Below are 22,214 nucleotides of genomic sequence, written 5' to 3'. Positions count from 1 at the left end.
AAACACACACACACTAGATGTGTGGTGGAAATACCTACATGCTATCATAGAAGTAATGTAGGTTTTTTTTGGCAGTATCATATAACATGAATCAACAGTGGTTCAGTAATGTGATCCTTGCAAGTGCTGCAAACATAGCTGAAGTGTGGATCAAGGGCTCAAGCTTGTTGTCTCTGGTTGCTATTGTGGCTCCTGTCCTTTAGCTATTGGTTGCAGCTTTTTTTGTTTTGCCCTTCTTCAATCCTTCAGCACTGTGACGCCAAACTGTGATGATTAGTGTCGTTCCCCTGATGTTCAGCTCCCATCTGCAAACAGGACCTGCTGAGATGCTGGGGGACATCTGGTCACCTGATGTTCGTGTCGATTGAGATAGGCTCCGATCGACACTGACAGGAGGTGGAGAAGCATGCTCTGAGAGCTGGCTTGTTTAAGCACAGTTATGTTAGCGACTATTTGCTGTAGGCAGTGAAGGTGAAATGGTTCTAGGTGATTCTTTTGATCTCCCGCACTCTCTTGTTTGTCTTTTTGCCTAGTAAATGATACTATAGGCTGCTGCTGGCGACGACAGAACCCAAACAGCTAAAATAATCAGTCATTTTGTTGGTTTTCTTGATGCTGATAGCCAGCCCAGACTCACTGCAGGCATGGGCAAACTGGTTGATGAGCTGCTGAAGGTCAGTGTCACCTCTCTGAGTTGCATCATCAGAGGAAGATAATTCTCTGATGAGAACTTTAAAAGCCTTGGCCTTCAGCAGACAACCATATATGACTACCGTAGTGACCCGTAAAGGCAGCTAAACATAAGAAAATGAAAAAGAAAACAAAGTTGTGGGCAGCTGCAGTGATCATCAGATACTCATTCTGAACCCAAATGGTCATCTCAGTTCCTTGAGATCCTCTAAGAAGAGGTCATGTCCAGGTTAACTGAAAATACACACAGCAAAGAGACAGGTAACCTTTTGTCTCACTGACAATCAGACTTGCACGGTTAACCTTGCCATTTCATATAAGCATCTGTGTGCTTTATACACATAAAACCACACGTAAGCCAAATATAATGTTTATCATCATAATAATTGCATTTGAATGAACTGTCATCATTTTGTCTTTAATCCTAATATAAAGATTAACACAGATAATATAGCAGCTGTATGTTTATGTTTTTTTTCCAGGCTGATTTGGCCCAAACTTTTTCTCTTCAGTCTGTCAGAGTGAGAGCAACATCTGCTCTCAATGATATTTTAATGATATGTTCTCTTATTTTTTAGTCTTAATTAGTCCTTTTCTGCTTTGATGAAGACTGATGGCTGGCACGCTGAATATACATGCAGTTTTTGTCCTCCAAAGTGATCCGTGGCACAGAGTGAGGATGAACAGATCTCTGGCCCTCGGAGCTGCCATGTGTCCATATAGGACATGGTAGACATCCAAACACGAGCCATCTGCAGTTCAGGAGTCATCTAAGGACACATTTTAATTAAGGAGACTAATTCAGGGGTGAGAAGCAGAAACATACATGGCAGCAGTCACCACCAATGCTTCATCCAGGGGACTACATTTCAGTCATTACATTCAGAAGAAAGCTGGCCTTTAAAAATGTCACCATGTGAAGCCATTTCTGTTTCAATAAACAACTTTGGACTAATGAGATGTGTGCATGCAGCCGAGGACTTTTTAGATTGTTCCGTTGTACGCAATGTGCATGTCTCGGAGCATCTGCTAGCTTTAGCGTGCAGGAAGACAAGCCTTCACCTGCAGGCTTATGTGTCCTTGATCAAGACTCTGAATTTTTAACGGCTCTGAGCGGCTGTGCAGCTCTGACCTCCCTGTGCTGCAGGCTGAGTGAAGACAGAGTTAGCTGTGGAGCTCAGCAAAGTGTCACACATCAATAAGACTGGATTTTGCAATAATTTGGTTTTCTTTATATGAGGAGTTGGACTGTCTGTGGCTGCCAAAGGTCAAAATATGTCTCTCACAAAGAGAGGTGATAATAAAGAGAAGAAAAATCCCAGTAAGATAAAGGTCTTTTATTACTTTTTCAAACCTAGCTTTAGTGCCAGGATTTTTTTAATGCCATTTTTGGTAATATATATTTTTTAAAGGAGAAATTTGAGAGAATAAATCAGGATAAATATAAATGGAAGCTATGACTTCATGTGACATTACACGATGCTTTACACTTATTGAAGCAAATTGCTGTTTGCTTCAGTAAGAGTGAAAGGTATATAGTAGAAAATAATAAAAGTAGTAAACAACATTTCTTGACTTCTTGTTCTGTGTGTACTGGAGCTTACGTTCCTGCTAAACTAACAGCTTCCATTGAATCATGCAACAATAGCAAAATAATAGAAGACACACACTGATGGGAACAATGAATACATTTTAAGATGATGACAACAACTACAAAAACACTGCCAACCAGCTCCTTCTCCAAGGCAAGAGACAAATTACACGAGAGTTGGTGGACAGAGGGAGCATTTGGTGAGACTCCAAATAATTTTCCTTAAAATGGTCATATTGGTGGAGGTTGAGCTCTGTGACTTTTCTGAGTGGCTAACTATATTTATCTCAACAAAAGAAAACAAGTGAAGCATAGATCTAGTTCAGGACAATTCCTACTATCCTGTTAATTCAAATGGCTAATCTAGGGCACATCTGCAAGCCACTTGACAACCCACCTGTCCCCCTGCTCCTCCTTTATTGCTGTTTCTGACTTTCTGTATATGCCCTGATCAGAGACAGGCCCCCACATGCAGGTTACTGCAGCCCGTAAATCTTTTTTTTCCACTAATCCTGACTGAAGTGCTGATCATTGCAACTAACTTGCTCTTCTCTTGTTTTGTACAGGCTGGGATTCCCCATGATGATAATGACATGCATGATCGGCATGTGCTACCTGCTCGCCACGCACATCGGACTGGGATGGAACATGTGAACTGTACCTGCTGCACAGAGATCCAAAGAAACTGTGTGACCACTCCTCCAAGAGTCTGAGTTCACTGTAACGTGATGTGTAACCTGACTGCTCAGTTTACCGGCATTATATGAAGCATTGCAGCCATATTTTTCAAAGCACGGAAAAGTGGTGTCTTTGAGTAAAGTGTAGACCATCAGGGACCAGATTTATCTGAGCTTTGACCAAAATGCAAGAAATTTCTGAAACAAAAATGTCACCAGTTCATTATGGTGTACATGGTGCTATGGCTTCACAGGGTAAAATAACTAGTGTAAGCATTTGAAGGTGTGCTCGCTGATGTCAGACTGTCCGTTCTTTTGGAAACAGACAAAAAAGAAACAAAAAAAGAAAAAAGTGGCCTGTTTAGAAAACCAATCACGAACATTACACCAGTGGTTTACCAAACTTCTGTTTATATTTACAACAAGATCCAGTGAAAGGGATTTTCTAATGGTTTGTGTCAAAGGCAGCATCAATTTAACTGCAAAGAACCGATGAGACAAGAAAGCAGTTGTAGACTGTGGTCGAAGCATTGTATACCACCTAGTGGATTGTGTACATGTAAACTCACTGATTTATTTCAGCAATCATATTCATCATGTAAATGCTCTCAATGCACTGAACAGCATCTTCTTACTTTATCTGTTTTTCTGTATGCATTGTACAGCCCAACATCCTGAACAGCCAAAAGGAGAACGAAAAAATAAATCGAGGAATAAACTTGCGTGTAAGAATTTATATTTATTACAGATGCTCATCAGGGAAACACAGACTTTAGCCACTATTGAAAAACTTTAGACTCGTCTATTCTGCAGCCAGAGGTCAAAAGACCTTCCAGGAATGGTGATGCTATTTTCCAGAGGATTGACTGTTGATCCCTAATCTGGAACCTAACCAGCTCCACAAGGTACTATGGCGATATAGTCTGGTAAGTGAACCACCTACTTAGCAGAGTAAACCCTGAAGTTCCTTGGATAAGCCCAAAACCTGCACAAGCCAGTGTCGGTCCCAAGCCCAGATAAATGGGATCCGGGACAGAATCTTTGCCAAGTCAAACGTGCAGCTCATGAAGAATGAGATTCCCTAATCAATCGTTGGTTGATCAGGGTGCCACCGCAAACTGCTACTGTTTGCTGAAGACAAAGAGGAGAGGGTGAAGATTCGTGGATGTAGTTAGGAGAACATGCAGATGATTGGTGTGACAGAGGAGGATGCTAGGGATAGGGTGAGATAGAAGCAGATGCTCAGATGTGCAGATGTGGCGACACCTGAAAAGAAGCAGCTGAATGAAGAAGAGGAAGGGTTTTGGTACAGTAGAAAACAAACTGCGTTTCTTGTTTCTGTGTGGGAAATGCTTTCTGGCTCTTCAGTTAGACCGACTCTCTCGAGCTACATTCACAGCTCTACTTTCACCGTTTACCAGCAGTGAGAGAGTAAAACTGATTCTTGTTTTTCCTTTAATGAGTCAGGCTCCAGGCCAGCAAAACTCCAGCAGCACAGATCGATGTACAGCATGCAGTTCCTGTAGGACTGCTGTTCCATATTAACACTTTTTACTCCCAGGGGAACGTGAAGTGGGGGACACCTCAGCTGGTTAGAGTCACTGGAAATATGTAGCATCCACTTTGTTGCCCCTGTCGAACTGTGCTCAGGATCACGGGTAGTTAATTAAAGACCTCAGAGAGCTCTATCATTATACATTAACGTATTTAATGTGTTTCAGGATTTAGTCATCTATAGCTGGAGGCTCAACCTGCTTTTTTCATCTCCACTAAACTTTAAAACCTCTCTCTCTCTGACACACACAGTCACACGCTGTCAAGAGTGTTTTAGCATGAGATGACAATGACAGCCCGTCTGCCAGCAGATCTACCAGGATCTGAAATACTTCACTATTTACTCAGTGGATCACCCTGATTTTTTTCCTTTAAACAGAGAGTTGTGGTTGCCAGATGATGAAAAAAAAATTGTAAAAGTGATCCCCGCGTAGGTTCCTCATTCATCTAATTTGTCCCTTGTGGAGGTGACTCTTGGTATCCCTTCCCAGGCGCTTCAACCTGCACTCACACCTTCCTTCAGGTGATCGATACTGCAAAACATCCAGAATCCCAAAGGGGGATCTCTGAGCCAGCAAGCTCTTGTTTTTGGTTGAATTTTGCACCCTGTCATGTCTACTGAGTTTTTAGTGCTTTCCTCCCACGTCTTCTGTGTTCCCCCATCTCTGTCTTCATGTTGGCATTAGGTCTTCATCTCACACTTCTGGCAAACGCTGTTACAAGGTTACTTCCTGTTTTACTCTGAAAGTTGGTGTAGCCTGGTCTCAAATATCTATTTTAGACACTACAGGTTAAAAGGATATAAATATTGTCATGTAAGAACTTTATTGTAAATATTTCATATGTGTTTAAAAAACAAAACAAGAGTTCAAATGCATTAAAAACGTGTTTAAAATCACAATAAATAGAAGTCAATTATAATTTAAGTGTTCATGGAGTTAAAGTTACAAGATACCCAAAGGTTTGTTATCTAATGTAAAACAAGGAAAACTTTGTATTTGCTTCAAGTTGTTTTACAAGCTCATTTTGGGTTGTCAATCTTGTATTTGTTTTTATCCCATTGGTTGATGTAAACCTATTGTCCAATCAGACGTAAGGAAGGCGGGATCTAAGTGAGGCGAAGAAAAGAAAAACTAAGCTAGTGAGAGTCGGCGGCAGCAGCACGTTACCGGAGGAGGTTGTGTGCTTGCTTCGGCAAGCGCATACGCTAAATTGGATACGATACAGAGAAGATTAGCATGGCCCCTGCGCAAGGATGACACGCAAATTTGAAAAGTTGTGTACCAGAGCTAACGGGAGAATAGTCAAAACAATAGCCGTGGATGCAGAGTCTACTTTCCTGTTATGGACTGTTTTGCCCTGTGATGATGGACCGAGAGGAATTCTCTGGACCCTTCTGCTGTGGATAGGATTTCCGTGGGTTTGTCCCAGTGTGCCTGCCCCTCAGCTTGTCCTCGCACTTAGCCCGAAGGATTTGTGAGTAGCCACGAGCACGTGCGTTTTGTTTTCTGCTTGTTTATCAAGCGAAGCGGCCATTTGTGTGTTTTTTCTGGCCCAACGAGCCCGAGCAACGATCAGGCCTGCAACGGTTTCAGTAAATGAGCTCTAAAAGGTTACAAATTTGAACTGAACTTAAAAGGGGAATATCTTGGATAAATGTGTTGTTTCTAAAACATTGACTGTGAATTGTGAAGAGGAAAAAACCATCCAATTGAATTGTAAGGAAACACTTTCAGAACTTGTAATATGTTTTTTTTGTTTTTTTTAACTGAAATATCTTTATTTTGTTTGACATTTAGAACACAGATACTAACAAATCCTTCATTTTTTTTAAAAGCAGATTTAAATTTAGCAAAAACATAAAGAACTTTGTTTTTCCTTCAAGGGTGTCTTGAACTTTTTTTGTGACTCAGCCTTTAAGCTTTTTTTTTTTTTTTTTTTTTTTTTTTTTTCGAGCACAAAATTGAAATGATAAAAGCATAGACACTTTGAACTAGTGCTGTCAAGAGATTAAAAAAAATAGAGATTAATTAATTATGATTTTTAATTAATTGATCTAATTAATCTCTTTTTTAATCTCACCTAAAAATAGCTGAGGAAAGCCCTCAACTTATTGTGGCAGACCAAAAGACTGATATATAACAAAGAAAGTGACTTTATAAAGTCATTTATTGTTTAACAAACGTTAAACAGATGCAACCATTTACATACTGTTGTATTCTTTTGTAAAATAAGTGGAAAAATAAATACAAATAAAATCAAATAAATTAAGTGCTGCAAGTTAGCACATCAGAGTTGCTCTTTTCTGAGCAATACAGCACTGAAATTCCTCTGCTTCAGATAATGAAAAATAAAACTGACATTGCAGTGCTGCAAGTTAGCACATCAAAGTATTCTTCCATCACAAAAAAAAAGTGCTGAACATCAAGCAATCTATTCTAGTAGGCTACAAATGACACAGCAGCTATGCTGACCACATGTGTCTCATTTCTTCTTCCTCAGCCAGTCGCTAAGACACACCAGCCTGGTAACATTTTCTGGAAGCAAGGCTGCCCTTTTCTTTTGCACTATGTGGCCTGCAAGGCTAAAGAGTCTCTCACAGGGTACAGAGGTAGCTGGGGAGGCCAGGTACTTTTGTGCTAGGACTGACAGCTTTTCATAGACTCCTGAGTGAGCATACCACCACTGCAGGGGACAGTCATCAATACTGATGCTGGGTTCTGCTCTGTAGCGCTGCAGCTCTCCAGACTCAATTCCATCTTCTGAGTCAGAGTCAGACCCCAGAAGGAGTTCGCTCCTCCTCTTCTTCTGAGCTGGTCCATCATCCTCTGTGGAGGGCTGGAGACTATCTGCTCTTCTGGGCTCTGCTGCCTGGAGCATATTCTCCAGAATGGTCCACACCTGAATGAATGAATGAATGAATGAATGAATGATTGTGATTAAAACTAAGTGCTTTTTTTAAATTTTATTTAATCTTGTAAAGAACTTTGTGTTCCATATAATAAATAAAAGTTTGATTTGATAATGAATTGGACTCATTAGTCCAGCTTAACCTTATTGTCCTACCTGTTCCCTCTTTTCTCTTGGAAGACATTTCAAATCCTTAAACCGTGGATCCAATGCTGTGGCCACCTCGAACCATATCTCGTTGCCATTAGCTCGTCGTGCTGCCAGATCCTTCTGGAAGGCATTCTTGAACTTCACCACGTAGGCAGGATCATCATCAGTAATGTCCATGACACGGTACAGATGGCGAAAAGCAGGCAGCACTACAGAGCAAGAGACGTAGGCCTCACCACCCAGCAGCTCTGTCACATACCTGCAGAGGTGGAGAGGTTTGCTAAATAAACCTAGCTGGATTCATTTAAATCAAAGTGTAACTGATTCCCAATTTAATTGTCCTTAAAAGTTCCTTGTTATGTTCATTAATTTTGATTTTACACATGTAACAGTAGTTTATATAATTAAAATGGGAAGGTGTTTATTTGAACTTACTTGCATGGTTCAAGCAGGAGCTCCAGCCTCTGCAGTTTCGCCCACTCAGCTTCGGTTGGCAAGACCAACCTGTGGTTCTGTTGGTCCAACGTAGCCTGGACAGCCTCTCGGTTACATAGGAGGCGTGAGACCATTGCGAGAGTCGAGTTCCACCTGGTGGGTACATCCTGTATAAGTTGATCGCTCTTCTTTCCGAGTGCTACTTGTTGTTGGTTAAGTTCTGTGGTACTCGCAGGGCTTTGTTTAAAATGACCAACAATCTTGCGGCACTTTGCCAGTACACCGACAAAACCACTGCTATCGAGACATACCGTGATGGTCCTCTGGAGAATGTGAGCATTGCAGGCGATGTGCTCATATGGAAGTGCTCTCATAGCAGCCAGCATGTTTGCTGCGCTGTCTGTGCCAATGGTGGATATCTTGTTTTCAATACCCCAGTCATTTGCTACCTTGAGGAACTGTTCGGCGCATTTATCAGCAAAGTGCCTGGTTTCTGTTCTCATGACGGTCAGTGCAAATGAGTTGAGGTTCCACTCACTATCAATAAAGTGTCCAGTCACCCCAAAATAGCTGTGGTTGCCAGCTGAGGTCCAGTGATCTCCGGTTATAGCAACACAGTTGGGAGAATCCTCCGCCAAAATCTCAAGTTTGTTTTTCTTTTCGCCGTCGTACATTTTGCTGATTTTGGTCGTTACTGTAGTCCTGCACGGCGGCTTGTATGACGGGTCATTGGACGCAATTTGCAACACCTCTGTCAATCCTTCGTCCTCTACTATATTTATCGGCCTACAGTTCATCGCTATCCACTTGGCAATAACATTAGTCAGCCTGTCGGTCGCAGACTTGCTCATACGAGGGGTATTCTCTAGTTTTGTTTGGCGAAAAGCTTTGCTCTGGCTTGCTATATTGCTAACGTCTTCACTGCTAGCTGTTGCTGCACTCGCGGCTGGGTGCTTTGCGTTGAGGTGATAGGCCAAACTTGAGCTGCTTCGGTGGTAAGCAAACTCCTTCTTACACTCTAGGCAGACCACTTTACCTTTGTCAATGGTGCCGTCGGGGCGTTTATGAAATACAAATTTCCCGTTCATTGGGCCAACAACTCTCAGATGCGCCTCCATATCCACACTGTAAGCTAATCACCACTTCTCACCTTGACCTCACGACGTGACTCCACCCCCAACAAGTCAAGCACAAGGAGCCCAGCACATAAAAACGGATTTTATAACATAGCAACTCTCATACAAAATCAATGACGTCAAGAGATTAAAAATTAGATTAACGAGATTAAAAAACATAACGCGCTAAATAGCATTGTAATTAATTAATCGCAATTAACGCGATAATTTGACACCCCTACTTTGAACATCTGTCCAGACGTGGCAACTGGATGTCCTGATCATCCGTTGGAACTGTGACACCCATGTCTTCTGGCATCTTTTTTGGGCCTCAGAGAGAAGTCACTGTGGGTTCCTGCTCTGTGCACCATCTGTGTGCAACGATCCCCTCTCAACTGATCCACTATCCTCTGACTTTGCTTTTTGGAAGGAACTCACCTCCTCTTCTTCACGCTGGGTCTTCACACTGTTCTCACCCAGTCGACTGTCCTCTGACTTTCCTTTCTTTGAGAAACTTTCCTCCTCTTCTTTATGGTGGGTCTCCACACTCTTTTCATCCAATCCACAATCCTCTGACTTCCATTTTTGCAAGTAAGTCACATCCTCTTCTTCACCCTGGGTCTTTACACCCTTCTCACCCAATCCACTATCTTCTGACTTACTTTCCCCACAGACCCTCCTCTGTCCACCACGGGTAATTGTACCACGACTCATGACAGCACTTCAACCACTCTCTGGGGTGTAGTACGAACAGGAGATGAAATGCCAGGTGGTGAAGACGGTAATTTGAAGTGGATGGCCAGAAACATCAAGACCTTTATAAGCTATCAACTACAGCCAGTTAGTACATGCCTATAACTTCTCAAAGAATGAGTCTACTGGATATTCTCCATACTATCTAATGTTTGGACGTAATGCCAGATTACCCATTGACATTTGCTTTGGTGCTGTTCTTGAAGATGACGTGGAGATGACTCACCTGCAGTACGTCGACAAAATGAGGAAAGAACTCAAACAAGCATACCATCTAGCTACCGAGAATGCAACAAAGAACCATTTGAGGAACAAGTCACGTTATGACCAAAGAGTATGAGACCAACCTTTACAAGAGGGAGACAGAGTTCTGATAAGAAACGTTGGCCTTACTGGTAAACACAAACTGCAAGACCGATAGAAGTCAATACCTTACATTGTCATCACACAGCTACCAAACCTACCTGTGTACAAGGTAAAACCGGAACAAGGATCTGGAGGTGTCAAAACTCTACACAGAGACCATCTGCTACCAATCGGTTATCTTGTCAGAATCGCAGATAACTCAGTTTCACCTGAAAGAGTAAGAACACCAGTTACTAGAAGACGTCATGCCAACAGACGTCAGATACAGGACCAAGAAGATCGATTATCTGATGTCTTGCCAGACTCCGAATCTGAGAATGAGTATGTCTACCAGTACCCCACCATTACCAGTGACCATATTCAGAGACATGAATTCAGGTCAGACAGACCTAACACAGAATCTCTTCCCTCTGATAATTCCCCCTCATCTGAGAGTGAACCGGAATTGGAGGAAGGACCTTCTGAAAGTTCTCATGAAGAGGAATGTCAGCCATCAAATGTGGAAGGAGATACCAGTGATACGGCTGCAGACACCGAAGTGGAGTTGAGGTCTCCCGCAAGACCTAAAACCCGAAAGTCGAAGCGAGAGGTGAAACCAGTAATCCGTTTGACCTATGACAAACCTGGAACGCAGTCTGAGGAACCTGTGACTATTGTACACCAAGGCATGGTTATACAGTTGAACCTCAGTAGCACCAGAGATAAAAACCATCATGTAAAACACTCTAAACACCCAAGGCATTACTGTGAGCCCAAGTCTAAAATCCTGCGTTAGATGAGGACATCTAAATATTTTAGACGGGGAGGGTGTAGCCTGGTCTCAAATATCTCTTTTAGACACTACAGGTTAAAAGGATATAAATATTGTCATGTAAAAACTTTATTGTAAATATTTCATATGTGTTTAAAAAACAAAACAAGAGTTCAAATGCATTAAAAACGTGTTTAAAATCACAATAAATAGAAGTCAATTATAATTTAAGTGTTCATGGAGTTAAAGTTACAAGAAACCCAAAGGTTTGTTATCTAATGTAAAACAAGGAAAACTTTGTATTTGCTTCAAGTTGTTTTACAAGCTCATTTTGGGTTGTCAATCTTGTATTTGTTTTTATCCCATTGGTTGATGTAAACCTATTGTCCAATCAGACGTAAGGAAGGCGGGATCTAAGTGAGGCGAAGAAAAGAAAAACTAAGCTAGTGAGAGTCGGCGGCAGCAGCACGTTACCGGAGGAGGTTGTGTACCAGAGCTAACGGGAGAATAGTCAAAACAATAGCCGTGGATGCAGAGTCTACGTTCCTGTTATGGACTGTTTTGCCCTGTGATGATGGACCGAGAGGAATTCTCTGGACCCTTCTGCTGTGGATAGGATTTCCGTGGGTTTGTCCCAGTGTGCTCAGCAGCCCATGTATGCCGCTAATTCCAACCACGTTGCCGAGTGGAGGCCGCATGGTCACAAACCGAGCCTGCCCCTCAGCTTGTCCTCGCACTTAGCCCGAAGGATTTGTGAGTAGCCACGAGCACGTGCGTTTTGTTTTCTGCTTGTTTATCAAGCGAAGCGGCCATTTGTGTGTTTTTTTTTTTTTTCTGGCCCAACGAGCCCGAGCAACGATCAGGCCTGCAACGGTTTCAGTAAATGAGCTCTAAAAGGTTACAAATTTGAACTGAACTTAAAAGGATAAATGTGTTGTTTCTAAAACATTGACTGTGAATTGTGAAGAGGAAAAAACCATCCAATTGAATTGTAAGGAAACATTTCAGAACTTGTAATATGTTTTTTTTTTTTATTTAAATCATACTTTGTTTTGACTAAATCTTACATTTTGAATTTAAAGTTTTGTGTTGTGTCATATTTATGATTTACAGAGTTTATAAGTGATAAGGGTTAATAAAAAGGTAAAAGAGAGGTTTAACATGTTAGATAAATTCATTATTCTTAGTGAAGATTAGACAGAACTCCTTATTTTCACTAAGTGGAGGCACCGCCAACATTAAGATTTCTAAGTACAAAGGTTAAAACTGGTTAGCTATTGTTTCTCCTGTTTACCAATAAAATAAGTAACGTACCCAGGGCCCCGCTCAGAGTACTATCACCATCTTAACCGAGGGTTAATCCAGAGCTACTTGAGTTGGGTGCTACATTAGTTTCCTCATGCATCTTGTTTTTGTTTTACTTCCTGCTTTTTCCCCTTCTGATCTCATCAGTGTTACTAGTTTAATTTTACATGTGCTTTTTAATTATCCATTTCTCATTTTGCAATAAGCCCTCTGGGTGTTTATAATCTCTGTTTCTTAGTCCTGTTTGGACTTTTTGACTGTTTTATTACAGAATTAAGCTTCATAGGTCATACACAAAACAAAGATTTTTCTTCAGCACCGACAAACATTTAATTTTTCTTTTAATGACTGAGGTCTCTGACAACATTTGTCCAATTAGGCTGACACAGCTGCAGAGGCTTGCATCCTGGCTGACACGGAGACACTTTTTCTGTTGTTTGCTTTGCTGTTTTGCATAACTGCTGACATTTTGTTAGAGCTGGAGCTAATCCAGCTCTTCTGTGAGCCACTTATCTGGTGTTCAGTTTGGTCATTCTCAATGACAGTTGAAGCATATTTATTGTGGTCACTGACCCCAATAATATTTTCCAGAAATCCAAAGAGAGTATTACAATAAACTGACAATTTTTAAACTATTGTTATCAGACAACTACTGTGAGAATTCATGGCCTTTGCTCTCTTAGTTTTCCTCCCTGGATGTAATGTGCTCACCTTTAAACGCTCAGAAGTGACGCACAACCATGATCCTTCCTGTTTTGCCTGAACAACATTCAGATGTAAAAGCTCCTTTGATTAGACAGAGCATGGCTGCGTTAAGGAGACCTGGAGATGACATTCAAAGATCAGGATGACTTCCTATCAGAGCTGCTCACTGATGCATACGCTGAGAAATGTCTGCCATGTTTCAGGAGGTTTCCACAGAGTTCTGCATTTTTGGGCCTTTCTCCAGCCGAGCAGGCTGAGTCAGGCAGCCTGCCTGAGTGTACCAGATAAAATAAAATATTCATCTGGTTCTCCTGGGCTTCCCATATGTTAATGGACTGAACAGATAACATTCTGATAACAAAACCGTAGCAGTTTGTGATGCTCATGAAAATATCAGCCCTGTTCACCTTTTCATACCTTCTTTTTCTTGGGATTGTCTGTGTGTTTCCAACCCATTGTGAAATACTTTTTTTTTTTTTTTTAGCTATGCATTACTCAAGTTTAAAGCAGACATACTCTGTCAGAGTGACACTGAGAAATGCTTTGCTGACAAATGCGAAACATGAGATGAACTATGCTAAGCTAACAAGCTAATGGAGGAGTTAGAAGAGTGGAAGCTGCTGCCATCTTTCACTAACCCAGCAATGATGAATGCAAGAAAAGGAGCTATTAACCTCCCAGTTATCATACATCATGTTAGTCCAATAAGAACTTTGTTATCGAGTTCTTGACCCTATTTATTTTGTATGGACAAGCAAATGTACCTCTGTGATATACAGCAGTGTATCAGGGTTACTGAAGGTAAAAAAAACAAAACAAAACAACAAATTTACAAGAAAAAGGCAGTACCAACGTTAAGAAATTCACAGCTGAAAACAGTTGATTCACTTACCCTAACTTCACCAATCAGGTTAAGTGGGCGCACAAAGCTGGTTGCTAAGTTAGCCCAGGGGGTTCCCTGCACTTTCACATGAGAAGGGTGGAGCCGGTGAGATCTGACCAATCAGAATTACTGGCAACAGAGTGGCTGATTTTATACAGGAAAAATAAGCTGGGTCCCAAAACCTATGACGCATCCTTCGGAGGATCCGGCCTTCACGGTCTACGTGGCCCGGGTCCTTCGAAGACCAAGAAAGCTGGAAGTGCGAGACTGTGAAATGTGACAGTCTAGCCTTCAGATTTGCGTCACCGCTGTCTCGGTGGAGTTAAATAAACTCGGCCGTCTGCTCCTTGCCATCTAAAATATAACAGGACACTGGCATAAATACTCGACTGTCTCACACTTCTGTTTAATCAGTTTTCTGTTTGACGTTTATTCAGCTGTGTGAAAATCCTGGAGGAACCCACCCGATGGATTAATAAAGTTTTATTTAATCTAATCTAATAATCTAATAACTTTGATCTCAGCCAAACCAATTTACTCCGGAGCAAATAAAACACCGAAAAAAGCCAAACAATTACATTTTTAAGTCATCCGAGTGACTTGTATATCATGTTTAACCTGAGTAGCGAAAGACCGCGGGGGTCTGAAAACGATGAAGCTGGGAGTTTGCTGTTCTCACCCCGGATAGCTATCGAGCGGGTGGGTAACAGACATCTCCGAAAACGTCAGCACTTTTGCAAATATGCGATGTCTTGATAAGCCAAGCAGATATTTGAAGTTTAGACAGCTACTTTCGTGCCTGAAAATATGTTAAAGGTTTATTTTGTGACCCAGAAAGATTAATAAGAGTAATATTAAAACTTAGTAGCGGCCACCATTGTTGGAAACTGGAATTGGCTGGGGCCGTGCTATGAATTCTGGGATATGGTGGGCCATGAAGGACACACCCGACCCATCCTTCAAATTCGGGGAAATGAAGGACGCATTTGTCGGCCACATTTGAAAGAGTCGACGAATTGGGACAGCCTTCGTGGCCTGGCTGTGATTGCCTTCAAATGCGGCCTCCGAAGGATGCAGCCTACACAGCTGGGACACAGCTATAAACTACAGCTACCATGGGGGAACCAATCTAAACAGATTATACATTAATACACACTGAGAGCAGTGCAGCAGCTGCAGACAAAGAAGCAAAGTAGTACAGTAAAAAGAGCAGCGGTTTTAAAAGTGTGCACTTTAAATATTTTGGCCAATAAAACTGGAAAAGAGCTGGTACATGAAAAAAGTCTGACATATCTGAAGGTGGGAAAAAAAGCTGCCTGAAAGGTAAACTGTGTGGGTTAACAGACTTATCAATGGTACAACTCTATCATTAAAGCACACAATCACTTGTGTATAGTGGTATGTTTCATCCATTTATAGACTTTTCTTTGTAGAAGTTTGATATGTCCTACATTTTTGAAATCACCATGTCAATACTGACACTCCTTAAACGTGCCACCCATATACCATGTGTGGCTGTGATAAAGCTGCTGATAACCACAGCTGAATAAATCAACGTTAACTGGAAATCTGCACCCGTGTTCCTTAACTTGAACACAACCCACTCTACCTTGCCACTATAAACCAGTTAAACTTCCTGGAGACAACATTCCCTCTTTTTAATTCCAGTAATTCATTAAATTATGTTTAAAATGTTTAAATATTTAATGTCTAAAGTAGATGCTCTATTATGATTACATATTAATGCTTATAGAACAATAAAATGAGTCTTCTAATGCTGACTCTAACTTCAGACCCTCCTACTGTCCTTGCAGAGAGGATAACAGTTTTGTTGTTTTTGTTTTGTTTTTTAGCTAAAGTGGTCCTAATGTGCTTTGTACTGACTTGCAGTACAAACCTATTTTTAATTCCCTTAATGTCACACAGGTGATTCTTTACTCATGTTGCTCCAAACTCCACCCAAACAGGTGTTTTCACTTATTTTGCCCCATTTCTTTTGCCTTTCTGACTGGAGGGTGTGTCTGTTCACATTTCTTTCAATACTCTCAGTTTTGATGCACTTATTAAGCCTTTATCAGTCTTGCACAAACTTTTTGACCTTGCTTAATCCCCGTAATTGCTCCACCCAACATCAACCTGAGGAGAAGACAGATAAGCCGAGTATCTCAAAAGCCCTATGTGGGTGAGCGGGGACTTGAATTTCAATCAAGCAAGCAATATATATTAATAGATGCACCAGAGATCTACAGCACAACAGTGCCAGCTCGCTGGTTGGACAGGTTCTTCACTATGACGTGTGCTGCTTGTGCCACACTGGTAGAATACACAGTTTGCTCATGGAGACGACAAAGCAGGTTGTACCAGCGGCAGTAAACAATGGATACTAGTGCACACGCTATACTGGCCTGACTCTGCAAACATTTCCAGCCATCCAGAGATTATTTTCGTCTTTGTGCTGGATGATTGATGGATCCCAGTGATCAGCATGTTAAATATACTTTGTGCGTCTCCCTCGGCTTCCTGCACATTATTTACTGTTGATCACATCACAAGCAGAGATGGATTTACTTCCTGTCACACTTTACTCAAAGTCTAAAGACCAAAGAGAGAGGCTCACTGAAGCCCCGACAATATTTTTGCACTCGACATTTTAACTCTTGAAGCACAGGCGTAGAATCAAAATTGCTGCATTGTGTGCACAGTTGATTTGTCACTTCCACAGTCTCACTGCGCTCACTGGGATGTCTCGCTGGGAGACCAGTCAAGTATAGCACAGATTTTAGACATGTTTTCATGTATCTGGCAAAAAGAAATGCAAATAGATTCATTTTTTTCCACCCACTGCAGTACATTAATATGAATATTATGAGTGGAGCCCTGGTGGAACAGTTTTCCCAGTCTCTGCGGAAAGGATTTCTCTTTTTATGACAAATCAATTTTTCCACTGTGGAAAAAACCCCAACAACAAAAACAATTTAAAAGCACAATTACTGCACCAGATATTAAATGTAGAAATCACACACTTATTTGATTATGTACAAGTGACATTTGTAACTGTAAAAAAAAAAAAAACAGAAAACGCACACATACAAAAAGAGAAGTAGGCTGTTAAAGTCAAATACAGCTTATGTTATAAAAATGAAAGGATTCACATTAACCAAGCGTGACATTTTCAATTCGTGGATCTAGAAATGATGGGATTAGATAAACAACTAATTCTATTAGTCTTCACATCAGTAATGTTTGCTCACACAGCAGGATGCAGCAAAATGATAAAAGAAGTCATTACAGCCTAAATATTGGAAAGCTAATATTAGCTAGCTTTGCTGAAATGTAGTTATTTAGGCATCAGCGTACCAAAGGGTACCAGCATGCAATGGCCCTGGTTTTGAAACTCAAAGTTTTGCGTTTCGTGAACTTTAAATTCTTTAGTATTTAGCATTTTCAGTTACAATTACAATCTGAGTGTTGATGTTGAACTTATTATTTTGTAGTTTTTAAAAAAAAATTATGTATTTTAGTGCTGTCAAAATGACGTTAACACCATAATCGCATTAACGCGGCAAATCTCTGTTAGCGAGTTAATGCAGATCGCCCCGTGCACAGTGTCAACGTGTTAGCGTGGTTAGCTCTTTAAAGCGTTAGCATCGTGCAGCCCATTGCACGGGGCGATCCGCGTTAATGCGGTTATGGCCTTAACGTCATTTTAACGAGATTAATGCTGACAGCACTATTTATTTTTAATAGTAGCGTCTGGTAAGTCTTTGTTTCTCTTGTCTTCTAGTTTCTGTTTGGCATTGTTTATTCCAAAGTTCTTAATTATCATCTTGTATCTTGTTGGCAAGTCTTACTCTCCATTATGCATTTTTTGTTTTACTCTCTGACGTGTTTTGATAGTCATTTGTGTCTTACTTTTAGTTTTACTTCCCATGTCCTCTTAAGAGATTTGATTTAGCTGTCTGTTGTTGCCCAGGCGTCTTCACTACCATCCTGTGTGTATATAATTATATTCTTTATTTGGTCGTCTATCAGATCATTTGTGTCTCAAGCCTGAGTGTCATACCAGTTTTATCAGAACTTCAACTAATACACAAAACAATTTGTCACTCCAATTAAGCTCGTAAACATGTTTAAAAATAAATAAATAAAAAAATCTTTCCTTAACACAGGACACGTTTTTCTTTTCCAGTTATTTCACCACAATTTTCCAAGCTGAATTTCCATATCTTTTTTTCTGTACTTTAAAGTAGTGCCTCACTAGTTCATCCCCAGTCTATGGTGAATGATTCCTCTGAATACCTTTCTTTTGTTTATTTGAAGAGTTTCAGTCAGGAGTTAGAGCTCATCATACTAGAGAAACAAGCACCAGTGAAGGTTACAAAGTATCTTGTGAATTCATCTCTGTTCTTGTCCTGCTAGAACTCAGTGCTCATTATGCTCATTATTGTGAGCATAATGAGCACTCCACTCATGATGCTCACAACATTTTACTACAGAGGCCAGAACACCATTATTAAAGGAAATATGCTTGTAGTTATCTGATTAATTCCAGTGTGTTCACGTAAACAACGAGGAGTCTTCATCTCCCACACAGATCTAGGTCTGACCAACTCTCTCAGCCATGGGCAAAAGATGACAACCGGTACAAATGCTAAATTATAATGAATCAAATCATGGAGAGAAATGGGAAACAAGTCCAGCTACAATATTCCTCACATAAAAGGGATAAAAACACACACAGTCCAAGGGAAATGGCAGCTATGCCACAAATGAGCTACACTCCACATGCTGACAACTTCAGCAGGCAACAGCAGTTGTCCTCTCAAACCCAGTGCCCTGAACTACAACTCTGCCCTTAGGCTGTAGCATATGGTACATGTAGACCCTAGCTTGCGCAGAGAGACAGAAAATAGAGAAACAGATATTCTGCATCTTATAAATACGATCACACAATAGAAGCAAACTGTTCACTGAACATTTTTATTCCTAATCATCTCGAGTCTGGGGTATATCTGCACAGAAGTAATGAGTGTGATTATACAGCTGCCTTCAGTTAACCCAACCTAATCACAGCCATTTTAAAATACTCAAAACCACTACAAAATTATTTCTCATTCACAGTTGGACTACTGTAACTTCTCATCACCAGACTGCATTCTTGAAATGACTATGCTCATCAGTTTAAGTTTAAATGTACTACTTTGTGACAAAGATATTCACAAATGTTTCATAAGAAAAATTCACAATAAACACACAATAAGTTTACTTTTATTTTATTAACTTTATAACATTTGCTCATATCTTGTTTGCTGCCCGTTTGCTGATCTTGTTGTATTTGGGTTACTTGTGACATTATCGTTTCTCTGCCGGTATGAACTAATTAATTAAACGGATTCAATGGGGAAATTCATTTGATTTCTAAAAAAGTCTCCTCTATCCACAGCTAATGCTCCTCCTCATCAAGAAGGGATTAAACATGCTCTGCCCTCTGTAATTAAGAGTGGAGTGAGGGAGCTTAAGAGGATTCACGTTAAAGGCTATTTTAAAAAACCCTGATCCCCTCTTACAAGACAAAGTAATACGATATAGACCAAATTAAACACTTCCCTCTTTGATCGCCCATGACTGACCTCATAGAAGGGCTTTCCTTTTAATTAATATGGGAAGTAAACCTGCACGGTGTGCTATGTATGTACTTTCATGTGTGATTTACTTTCATGTTAGATTAACATTTACTGACGATGAGGAGTTTTTAGCTGTCATTTGTGTGAAAAACCTGTCCCATTTGAAAGAATGACAAATAATGCAGTGCGTGGATAAAGGTGTACTTTAAGCTATTATTAGCTTTCAATAATGCATTGTGTTATGAACAAGCTGCACAATGATTCATGATGCTACTGTAAGGGCTCTAGCATGTGCTTTCAATACTCTTTGTAGAGCTTCAGTTCATTCTATATGCAGAATGTTTTTCAGCGTGCACATATGGATCTTTATGGCTTCCTTCACATGTGGTGAATGAGAAATTGATTCCTTTATGAGTTGTGCACTTCTTTTTCTTATATCTCATAACATAACTTTATTTCGGCTTTAATTTTTGTTTGGTAATCACCATCTACAAAAGTCTACAAATTTAGTGACACATGTGACTCTTACGCATCTTTTTTTTTTTTTCCAGTCAACCGCCGTTGCTGTGAAAGCTAGCTTTTGGTATTGTGTCAGCATATTAGCTGTGTCCAAATTCAGACGCCGCATCCTTCGGAGAACCCGGCCTTCGCGGTCTACGTGGGCTGAGAAAGACTGAGAAAACCGGAAGTGATGTTTCACAGTGAACTGCTGTGAAACTGGATAGTCTAGCCTTCATATTTGTATCACCAGCTGTCTCGGTGGAGTTTAATAAGCTCAGCTGTCTGCTCCTTGCTAACTAAAATATAACAGGACAATGGCGTAAATTCTCGATCATCTCACACTTGTTTAATCAGTTTTCTGTTTGACGTTTATTCAGCTGTAATCTCACCCAAACTGATTTACTCAAAATCAAAATCAAATAAACTGAAAAAAGCCAACCAATAACATTTTTAAGTTATCTAAGTGACTTATATGTCATGTTTAACCTGAGTAGTGAAAGACCGCAGGGGGTTTGAAAATGATGTTCTGAGAGTTCACTGTTCTCGCCGCCTCTAGTGAGCCTTGACCTCCCGGTCACCTATGAAGCTGGTGGGTAACAGACGTCTCCGAAAACGTCGGAGCACTTTTGCAAATATGTGATATCTTGATAAATCGAGCAGATATTTGAAGTTTACACGGCTACATCCTCGCCTGAAAATATCTTAAAAGTTTATTTTGTGACCCAGAAAGAGTAATATTAAAACTATTAAAACTTAGCTTGTCCATGCTATGAATTCTGGGATAGGTGGGGCCACAAAAGATACACCCGGCCCATCGTTGAAATCTGGGGAGAAGGAGGGCGCATTTGTCGGCTGCATTTGTCGGAGTCTACGAATTTGGACAGCCTTTGTCGCATCGCTGTGACATAATCTGCCTACAAATGCAGCCTCAGGAGGATGCGGCCTCTGAATTTGGACACAGCTATTGTATGACTTTTATTCTGCTGCTGTCTATATTTAAGTTAGCCACTGAAAGCCACACAATACCTAAAGTAATATTTCTTTACTATGAAAACTCAGTAAACGTGTTGGCTAAAATATATGAGTTAAAAAGATGCATTTATTTTATTATGAAAGTATGAAGTATGAAACTGACTTCATACTTTTGGCATTCCATTTGGTTGTATCGTTAGTAACTGATACACAACATTTACATTTTTTAACATCTATTCAGTACTTTGCTTCATGGGTGAACAACAGTTTCAAAAATGACCTGTTGTCAGCTGTGCTTTAGATTGTTTGATGTATTTGTAAATTAACTTCAGCTTTACTGGTGTTGTTCAGTTTGGTCAAGGGTGACTAACCAAACAACATGGTGCTAAATCAGATTAAGTCATCTTTCAGAGACAGCAGTAGGGATCTAGGTTCATTGATCGTCACAGGTGTGAGTTACATCATAAACCTGCTTTGCCTGGGACCAACATTTAGCAAGGCAGACTGGAGCAGCGTGACAACTGTGGACATTAAAGCTGACATGAAAACTTGGTGAAACTATACAGTTAAGTAATATTTAAGTAACTATTCAAACTGTTATTTCTGTAGAAAGTGAAACATGCTGCTTAACCCTTAGTATGATTTTCAATGGCAAGAGAAACTGCTGGAGGAAACAAAACAGAACGGTTTAAAGTGTGCATTAACTGGCATTTGAGCTCTGTTTTTAGTTCCCATCCAAAACATTTATCCATTTATGTTTTATAGCTATGGGTGTTTTTTTTTTTCTTTTTTCTTCTTTTTTTTTTTTTTACAAGTAAACAAGATGATTACTATGACAATAATCCCATGCTGTGTGCAGCTTTGTGTTGTGGTGGGTGGGTAACATCTTGCAGTTTTGCTGTGAAAAAGGTTTTCAATATTATCGACAAAGCAGATGCAGTTTGTGAATTTCATTCTGAAATGGTCTGAAAACAGCAAATTGCTGTTGTACAGGAGGCTCGTTTCAAAGCATGTTTTAATGAGGCTGAATAACACTTTTAGTGTTATTGATTATTTCCATGGAAAGTCGTCCGTATCTCACTGTTTGCTAAAATAATTAGCTAATTAGTGAAATGACGGAAAACAGTGCAGCTTTGTTTGGCTGCTTGTGACTGCCATTCATCCTCATTTTTAACAATGAAAGACTACTGAATAACACCAGAGACCGGGTATGAAGGACGTATGGAGCCTCC

The 22,214-nt window shown here is 40.4% G+C and overlaps 2 protein-coding genes and 1 non-coding gene across 3 annotated transcripts in view; 2 read left to right on the top strand and 1 right to left on the bottom strand.

The window, feature by feature from the left end:
* Positions 1-3,676, top strand: part of oca2 (oculocutaneous albinism II) — a 56,381-nt gene extending 52,705 nt beyond the window's left edge. The window contains exon 24 of the mRNA XM_040040468.1: positions 2,848-3,676. Within this exon, the coding sequence (XP_039896402.1) occupies positions 2,848-2,935 (88 nt within the window). The 3' untranslated portion in view covers positions 2,936-3,676. The remainder of the gene's footprint in view (positions 1-2,847) is intronic.
* Positions 3,677-5,696: 2,020 nt separating this feature from the next.
* Positions 5,697-5,805, top strand: LOC120738991. The gene has a single exon (XR_005697087.1). It is a non-coding gene; the product is annotated as a U6 spliceosomal RNA (small nuclear RNA).
* Positions 5,806-6,514: 709 nt separating this feature from the next.
* LOC120738889 (E3 SUMO-protein ligase ZBED1-like) lies at positions 6,515-9,357 on the bottom strand. The gene is made up of 3 exons (XM_040040460.1): positions 8,008-9,357; positions 7,579-7,831; positions 6,515-7,413 (listed from the first exon to the last, which is right to left on the bottom strand). The coding sequence occupies exons 1-3, from the start codon at positions 9,123-9,125 to the stop codon at positions 6,997-6,999; spliced, it is 1,788 nt and encodes a 595-aa protein (XP_039896394.1). The 5' UTR covers positions 9,126-9,357; the 3' UTR covers positions 6,515-6,996.
* Between the last annotated feature and the right edge of the window lie 12,857 nt (positions 9,358-22,214).

This window comes from Simochromis diagramma, unplaced genomic scaffold (assembly GCF_900408965.1).
Source record: "Simochromis diagramma unplaced genomic scaffold, fSimDia1.1 OVJJ01000026.1, whole genome shotgun sequence".
Classification (NCBI taxonomy): Eukaryota; Metazoa; Chordata; class Actinopteri; order Cichliformes; family Cichlidae; genus Simochromis; species Simochromis diagramma.
Note: the sequence above shows the minus strand (reverse complement) of the source record. Positions and strands in the feature narration are given on the sequence as shown.

Excerpts from the sequence above, each read along its gene's own strand:
- LOC120738889 (XM_040040460.1), bottom strand. The coding sequence starts at position 9,125 with ATGGAGGCGCATCTGAGAGTTGTTGGCCCAATGAACGGGAAATTTGTA. Across the intron at positions 7,832-8,007 it reads CTCCTGCTTGAACCATGCAA|GTATGTGACAGAGCTGCTGG; the intron begins GTAAGTTCAAAT and ends CCACCTCTGCAG. Across the intron at positions 7,414-7,578 it reads CAAGAGAAAAGAGGGAACAG|GTGTGGACCATTCTGGAGAA; the intron begins GTAGGACAATAA and ends TCATTCATTCAG.